This window comes from Hypomesus nipponensis, chromosome 17 (genome assembly GCF_054491055.1).
Source record: "Hypomesus nipponensis isolate SF chromosome 17, ASM5449105v1, whole genome shotgun sequence".
Classification (NCBI taxonomy): domain Eukaryota; kingdom Metazoa; phylum Chordata; class Actinopteri; order Osmeriformes; family Osmeridae; genus Hypomesus; species Hypomesus nipponensis.
This window is the reverse complement of record NC_140377.1, coordinates 18,504,051-18,512,316: the sequence shown is the minus strand read 5'-3', so window position 1 is coordinate 18,512,316 and position 8,266 is coordinate 18,504,051. Positions and strand designations below refer to the sequence as shown.

General features: G+C 44.0%; 2 protein-coding genes and 1 non-coding gene across 3 annotated transcripts; all 3 read left to right on the top strand.

Moving 5' to 3' along the window:
* Positions 1 to 22: 22 nt before the first annotated feature.
* On the top strand, positions 23 to 5,604 carry chadla (chondroadherin-like a). Its single transcript, XM_084678745.1, has 8 exons — positions 23 to 946; positions 1,314 to 1,490; positions 1,700 to 1,894; positions 2,116 to 2,417; positions 2,884 to 3,388; positions 3,551 to 4,237; positions 4,841 to 5,007; positions 5,111 to 5,604. Exons 2-8 carry the CDS (start codon positions 1,314 to 1,316, stop codon positions 5,439 to 5,441), a joined length of 2,364 nt encoding a protein of 787 aa, XP_084534871.1. The 5' UTR covers positions 23 to 946; the 3' UTR covers positions 5,442 to 5,604.
* Positions 5,605 to 5,857: 253 nt separating this feature from the next.
* Positions 5,858 to 5,929, top strand: trnaq-cug (transfer RNA glutamine (anticodon CUG)). The gene has a single exon. It is a non-coding gene; the product is annotated as a tRNA-Gln (tRNA).
* A 141-nt stretch (positions 5,930 to 6,070) lies between these two features.
* Positions 6,071 to 7,820, top strand: rbx1 (ring-box 1, E3 ubiquitin protein ligase). The gene is made up of 5 exons (XM_084677712.1): positions 6,071 to 6,229; positions 6,792 to 6,870; positions 7,051 to 7,121; positions 7,384 to 7,469; positions 7,590 to 7,820. Exons 1-5 carry the CDS (start codon positions 6,152 to 6,154, stop codon positions 7,600 to 7,602), a joined length of 327 nt encoding a protein of 108 aa, XP_084533838.1. The 5' UTR covers positions 6,071 to 6,151; the 3' UTR covers positions 7,603 to 7,820.
* The last annotated feature ends 446 nt before the right edge of the window (positions 7,821 to 8,266 follow it).

The following is an 8,266-nucleotide window of genomic DNA, read 5'->3' as shown; positions in this document are numbered from 1 at the left end:
TTGACACAAATTAGTTTTTACAGTACAGCACAAAGTTGGATATTGTTCCGTTGAAGAGGACATGGCTTTAAGTAAATGTTGAAGTAGGACTAGATCTGGAAATTATATCAGGCTGACAGTGCTCTCCATAATGAATACTGTATTTGTAGTAGATCTGGTCATCTGTCTAGTTTAGGACGTGCCATGAGACATTGCCAACAGACATTAAGGTCATTTTTTGGCACATCAAGCAATCAAAACACAAAAATCATCCTGTTCTTTTTTGACAAATGTTTTATAGGGCACTTTTATCTGTCTAGTAAGCAATGTGAAGGCCAATGACTCCCACCGACTATCTTAAGAGACAGTCCTCTGCTTATTCTCAAAGACTACGGTCTTTGTTTAGGCTCAACTTTCTTTGAGCACTTTGCCAGTGAAATCTTTTACAGTTTCAACGTTATACTTAAAAGAGAAACCTTTGGAGTGTGATTTCATTCCTTTTGGCTCACTGGAAGGGAGAAGGTAGCATCAGCGTCAATTTTGGGCCCTGATTTAAATTTATTGTGGATAGTTGCTTTCCTTATATCAAATCAGGTCGGCTCAATGAAATACTTTCGCAAAAACTACACTCGGTCGCTGGTAACGGTGTCTTCTTACAAGACGACAAAGTGCACTTGGCTTGGCTAGACTTCTACCTCCAACCTGTCCGAAATGTATTGACCTGGTGTTAATTTAAAGAAGGGGGGCGCAGGTTCTTAGACTCACAACGGAAGAATTTGCCAAAGCCGTGTTTGAGACTCTTCACTCTTAAATGCACAGATATTTTAACAATGCAAAGTATAGTGTGTGCGTGAATAACCTAGCCTCACATCCGTGGCGCGCAGGTCAATTGTCCTAATTTCGGACCCGTTACACTTATCGAAGAGCTATCGCATTGGATGAGGGATTATAGATTTCTGCTAGAAAGGTACTGCAAATCTTTATTATTTAAAAATAGATATAACTTCCTCTTGGTCTAATAGATTTAGGCTATTTGACAACTTTAGATATTTAGGCTTTTGGAAGTCGACCAAATCCGTTGCAATATACAGTTTATTTTGTTAGACCCATTTAGAAATGTTATCGTTTATTTAGTATTAGGCCTAGTGGGATTATTACGATAATAGCCAACAGAGGGTTTATTTAAACTTAATTTGATCAAGCCAAGCATTTTATCAGAGCAATTGTATGCGTTTATTAATCCTTCAGTTTCACATTCTAAATTCACTGTAGGGCCTACGTAGCTTTGAATAAAGCGTTTCCTACGTAAATAAATATGTTTTATTCCAACACAGATGCATTCCTTAGCGGATTGCGTTAAAATGCTCTCGGTCTGGGTGCTGATACTTTGGGCAGCAGTTTTGCCATTGCACGCAGACAAGTGCCCCAAGTTTTGCATCTGTGACAGCTCCAAACTCACGGTAGCCTGCATCGGCAAGAATCTGACTGAAGTTCCAGTCACCATTGATGAGGTAAATTTAAAATATCCCAAACTACTCATGACCTTATGATGGAAACCCCATGCAAATATGCTGACATTTCTTTGACTATTATTTTATCACCCTACAGTAAGATTTCTTTTGACTCTATAAGTAATTTTTCTAGATCAATATTTAATATAAATAATACAACAGTATATTATAACAAATTCCTCATACCTCCAAATGGTTTATTAATTTAGATCACAGTGAAACTGGACTTGAAGAACAACAATCTTCAGGTCCTGCTGCCAGGTGCGTTCATGCACACTCCATATCTCACCCACCTCACCCTGCAGCGCTGCAACATCAGGACAGTCAAGGAAGGGGCCTTTCGCACCCTGAGTCGCCTGGTCTCCCTCAACCTGGCCAACAACAACATAGAGATCCTCTTCCAGGTGAAACGTTTTTGTATGTCCATTTCAGAATGCTGCTCACAACCCTGTGTCCTCTCCCTTAACTGGTTATAGGTCTTGTGTGTAGATGTACACAAACAGGGGAAAATGGGAGTTTTTTTAACAACCTTCTGGACTTAAATACACATCAGTGAGTTTGTCCAATTGGGCTCCATACCTCAGTCTCTGACTTCTCTATCATTCCTCCCCCCCTCAATCACCAGGAGTCCTTTGACGGCCTCTCCTCCTTGAAGCAGCTGCAGCTGGAACACAACCGTGTTGAGGAGATCCGGCTTGGGGCCTTCACTCAGCTGGGCTTCCTCAACATGCTCTCCCTCACACACAACCAGCTGGTCTACATCCCCAACATGGCCTTCCAGGGTCTGCACAACATTAAATGGCTGCGTCTTAGCCACAACTCTCTCAACAACCTGGCTACTGAAGCCTTCGCCAGCCTCTTCACTCTCACACGCCTCAGCCTCGACCACAACGAGTTGCAGTTCTTCCCTTCCTTGACTATGACCAGGTGAGGTTGGGGTGGAAATGTCTTTAAAAAATAAAATAATAATAATAATCTTTAAAAAAGGCTTACCATTTAGAGTTGTTTGTTTTGAGTTTTATTAAGCTTGCAAGCTGATAAAAGAATCCTATAGACAAAAGTGCTCCTACCTTATGTGCACGCAATACTATGGCTTGGTACTCCCTTTATACTCTAAAGAATGAATGCTATGTAGGTTGTGAGGGGAGTCCCCCCTTGAAACCAGATGCCAAGACCATAAACAGACCATAAACCTGGACTCCTATCTCCATCATAAATTAATAGTAAAATCCCCGTTAGCTGCATTCCAGAGAAAGGGACATTTCAACAAAAAGTATTTAGGGTTTGGACAATAGAGCATTAATTGTTTTTTCCCTCCAATATGTGGTCTTCTGAAAAAACACACACACCCATCCACCCCTGTGTTTGACTGAGATCTCTTTATCCAACTCAGATTACCGGAGGTCACCCGACTTGACCTGAGCTTCAACCCCATGACCTACCTGGGTGAGGAGGCTGTGTCCATGCCCAAACTCACCCACCTATACTTGGACCACATGTCCCTGCAAGATATTTCAGACACAACTATGTCCCAAGCTCCTTGCCTCTCCTACCTGGACCTCAGCCACAACCAGCTGAGGTACCTGGAGCCCCTCTCTGGACCCAAGCAGCTTGCGCGCCTCAACCTCACAGGAAACCCCATCCAGTGCAGTTGCTATCTGCGGCCCCTTAAGGTTTGGGCCAGGGGGAGCAAAGTGAAACTGCTGGGGGCCTGTGCGGGGCCCCCTCACTTGTCTGACGAGCCTTTGGAGGCAGTGGGGCCCCTGGAGATGCGCTGTCGGAGCAGGGAAGACATGATGAACGAGGAGTTGGAGGAGACGGTGCAGAGCAGGGAGGAAGCCCTGCCCACAGTCAAGCCTAAGAAGAAGACCAAGTGCCCGGATGACTGTGACTGTGATGTGAGTGGTCATCGTTAATGCATTTTTATTTGGGTTCAGCTTTAGTAGTCAAAGTTTATATGATGTATCAGATGTAATATTCAGCTATCCTACATACCCTTTAAACACAAGTCGTTGGATCCTCCTCGTCACTGAATGCAACGTCTCTCATCCCCTGCTTAGGTTGAGGCTCAGCATGCCACCTGTGAGGGGCGGGGCTTTACCAAAGTTCCCCGTGGCTATCCCTCCACCACCCAACTCCTGGATCTTCGCGGCAACCACTTTCACTATCTCCCTGGTAACAGTTTTCCTGGAACAGAACAGGTGGTGTCTCTGCACCTGGACTTTTGTAAGATCCATGACATAGAGTCTGGTGCCTTCCGGGGCATGAAGAGCCTGGTCTACCTTTATCTATCCAACAATGATCTCACCTCACTGGGCCCAGGGACCTTCACAGGGGCCCCGGAACTCACCTATCTTCACCTGGAGGGGAACAGGCTTGCCAACTTCCCTGGTGGCGCCCTCTCTGGCCTGTCCAACCTACTGGTGCTCCACCTGGAGGGTAATGCTATTGATAAGTTGGAGCCCTCAGGCCTGCTCTCCACAGCCCCAGGCCTGAGAGGACTCTACTTGACTAACAACACTATATCAAGCATTGCTCCCGGCGCCCTGGACTCTGCCCACCTTGCTACACTTCACCTGGAGGCCAATAAGCTTCCAGAGGTGCCTACTCATGCTCTGTCCAAGACACCCAGTTTAGAGGAGCTCCGCCTCTCAGGGAATCCTATTCGCTGGGTTGGACCAAAGGCATTACTTCCTTTCTCTGGGCGTCTGAAGCAGCTCCATATGGATGATATGGGTTTGGAGAAGGTAAGTGATATGAAGATTTTTCTGGAGAAGGTAGGCCGGAAGGAGTCACAACAAAGGAAAGGAGTTGACTTTGGTTTATTAGTCGAGCCACCCGGATCAAACAATCAGTTCAAGACAAACTGATGGCATGAGTGAAAACTCTCTGTCTCTCAGCCATGCTTGAATACATGAGTTGGACAGTACAGATATAGAATGCACAGAATTGCTTCCTTAATGGGTCCTCAGTGGTCAGTGCGCTGATACACTAGAACGTTCAGCAGGTGAAGTCGTCGTTAATCACATAAGCCCTATTTGTACATGATTTTCCTTACTGTCTCCCCTCTTTCTGGGCTGTGTGCTATATTCTGTTCAGAGGGGGCCTCGCTGTATGACCTCTTGACCTTACAGACTCTCTCGCTATACATGTAAACAGAAAATCTGCGTTACAGTAAGGAATCCGTTAACACATCAGCTGATTATCACGTCAGTATTAAATTCAATTGCAACCTTTAAGAAAAAAACATTTTTATGGTCCTCCCCTTCATCCATCATCCATGTCTTTTTCGTAGTCAGTGTCCTTCCTCTGTGTTGATAGTTGTGTGTGGTCTCCTCCTTACTCCTTAGATGGCCAGGCGCTCACTAGCAGGACTGGGCCCTGGGCTGAAGGTGCTGTCTCTGGGGGGGAACCAGTTGAAGGAGCTACCAGACTTCAGGCCCCTCTCTGGCCTGGAGGCCATCAACCTGGCTGGCAACCCTTTGCTCTGTGACTGCCTGCTGTTGCCCCTGCGCAGGTAAATCTGATTCACCCTCACAGACACACATGGGAATATGCCCTCGTACCTGTATACAGAGTCAGGCTATCCGTTTCATTGCTCTGTTCCTTTCTCTGCCCAGGTGGATGGAGAAAGTTCCCCTAAAGACGACTGCCACTTGCGGTCACCCTCCCGAACTCCGTGGTCAGAATGTCAGAGACGTCCATGTCTTCAAGGGCTGTCCAGAAGAAAAGGTCACCCCAGGAAAGTCCTTCAAGGGTCCAAAGACACCAAAATCCAGCAAGCCTAAACCCACCATCCTTCACGTGACAAAAGGGAAAGTCAAACTGCCAGTAATGGCCATAGCCAAGCCAAACATAGCCAAGCCAAATAAGGCCAAAGCCAAGCCTGAAAAGAAGCCCCCACTGACTGTAAATAACGAGAAGGCTGTACAGCCTAAATTACAAATTTAACAGACATACAATGAACATGAGGTGTTTTCGGTGTACTGTTGAACTACATTGTAATGCCCGATCTGTCCAACAGGTGTCATACATGTCTACGATCAGAGACCCGAGTCTTGTTCTCTTTTTTTCTGTATGCACTACCGATGATTTGTCATACATAATAAATGGAAAGAGAATCAATAGTGTCCTTCATTTTGGGGTAGATTTTACAACAACCGTTTGTACATTTATATGAAGCAACTCAATCCCAATGAAATAGGGGTTGTGTTGAGTAAGTGAAGGCAAATAAAACAAAACCTGACCAGTCAGGTTCAGAACTGGCAGAGACTGGGTGTTTTATATTCCAAAGTATCATATTAACTTAAATCATTATGGTAAATGTTTGATTTTTAAATAATATTTGTTGCCACATTGCGCACAGCGGTTCTATGGTGTAATGGTTAGCACTCTGGACTCTGAATCCAGCGATCCGAGTTCAAATCTCGGTAGGACCTGTGTTTTGAACGTTTGAAATGTTAATTGTGAGTATTGGCAGGATACAAACTTTGTAACATGACATTAAAATGTGGGTACAATTACCGATTATATTTTGTACAACTATTTTGAATAGGAACATGATGACTTCCCCTTTAAAATCCGCGCAGTACACATTTTCCCGGATGCACACTACACCAGTGTTGCTCATTCTCTAGTACTTCAACGCTTTCAGAGTCAAGATGGCAGCAGCTATGGATGTTGATACCCCAAGTGGCACAAACAGTGGAGCGAGCAAGAAACGTTTCGAAGTGAAGAAGGTATTAATTTATGTACTGCTTTGATTACTTTTTGGTTGTAACTTGTCAAATTAGGCGAAGTCAGTCTAAACAACGTCAAAGCCGGTTTAGCTAATGTTAGTCAGCCATTTGCTAGCTAGCTAGCTAGCTAACTAATTTAGCTAGGTAGCAGTTCAAGGTAGCATAGCAGATTAGGGTACGAAGAATGAATTTGCACTATGCTACAGTGTAGCTAAAAGCTAGCAAGTTAACTTCATGACTTTTGCCACAGAACTAATTGAGATAGATTGAGAGTTATTGTCAACTCAGAGGCGGCCATGTTGATCGCTAGTAAGAGTCTTTCAATTACTGGAAGAAATGGCATTTGACAGGCTAAGGCCGGCTAGCGAATGTAGCTCGTCACTAGCTAGGGTCGGGAACTAATACAGTTCACCCATCATGTTGCACATCGGTAAACATAATTATTGTATCGAATATTGACGTTGTGTGGACCTTATTTATTTCCAAATATGAACTTGTACGTAAACAAGACCATTGTGCTAAAATGTAGCCTTCTTTTACACATTTCTTTATTGCTCACTAGTGGAATGCTGTTGCACTCTGGGCATGGGACATTGTGGTGGACAACTGTGCCATCTGCCGGAACCACATCATGGATCTTTGTGAGTAGAAATGGGAAATCTCTAACCCTAACCCTGCTTCTACCTCCCTTTCTCTCACTACACTGGAGGCAATGAGTGAGGATTAAAGGAAGCTGGGAAATAAGTATTTGTGGTCAATACCATGCCACTCCCTTTTAATATTGACAAACTGACATTCTTTGCTGTTCTGGTTCCATAAAGGTATAGAGTGCCAGGCCAACCAGGCTTCTGCCACGTCTGAGGAATGCACAGTAGCCTGGGGAGTCTGCAATGTGAGTAACACATTTTCTAGTGGTATTCTTCAATTGTTACCAATAGATAATCCAATTAGAAGTTGGAGCTTGTTATAAGCTACATATCTCAGAAATGTACACAATCATAACTGACACATGCAAGTTCATACTTGCTGTGGTTTCACTTTAGAAAAAACGTTTTAGTTGATGTGCTGTAGTTACAAGGGAAGGGATTAAAGATGTTTCCCTTTTTCAACTGGATCGATATCAATGTATCTCATCCCTTCAACTTTTGTTTTAGCATGCGTTCCATTTCCACTGTATCTCCCGTTGGCTGAAGACGAGGCAGGTGTGCCCTCTGGACAACAGAGAGTGGGAGTTTCAGAAGTGAGTATTGCCAGCTGATAAGTGTGTTCGCTGTTACTGGATGAGCTGCAGTCATTTCGAGCGATGGAATGTATTGTGTTGTCTCACAGACTGACAGACCTCTTCCTTTATCTAATGCAGGTATGGACACTAGGTGCAACCCTCTGGACTCGGTCTCTTCTGCCAGGTTCACGCTTAGGCTATTGTTGTTTTGCCCTTCCTTTGTATCTCTCTCACTGCAACCAGTCTATCAAAGGACATTATTCCACATCTTCCCCTGTCATTGTTTTAGGTTAGCTAAAACAACCTTTTTTTAAGTTGGAATTTGCAATGTTGTTGTAAATTATAATTAAACATTGATGTTTGGCCAAACTTTCATTGTCTAAAATGTAAACATGTTTGACTGTCTAAACTTTTTCTGTACTTTTTACAAACTAGTACATGTGCATACTTTCATTGAAGGCAAATCATTTTGAATTCAAAAACAGAGGTCTTCAACCCTAGTCCTCAGGGACCCCCTGTCCTGCACGTTTTAATGTTTCCCTGCTCCAACACACCTGATTCAAATGAATGGGTTGTTATCTAGTTAGGCAGACGCCTGTTAACGACCATTCATTTGAATCAGGTGTGAGCCGGGGAACATCTAAAACGTGCAGGACAGGGGGTCCCTGAAGACCAGGGTTGAAGACCTTTGTTCTAAAACTTTTAATAAAAAGATTTATAGGAAAATATGATGGGGAAGGGAATGAGATGGCTACTTAGTGTTGGGAGGGGCAGCAGTGATTAAATGTGTATGAAGCAGGCAACCCTAATTTTTC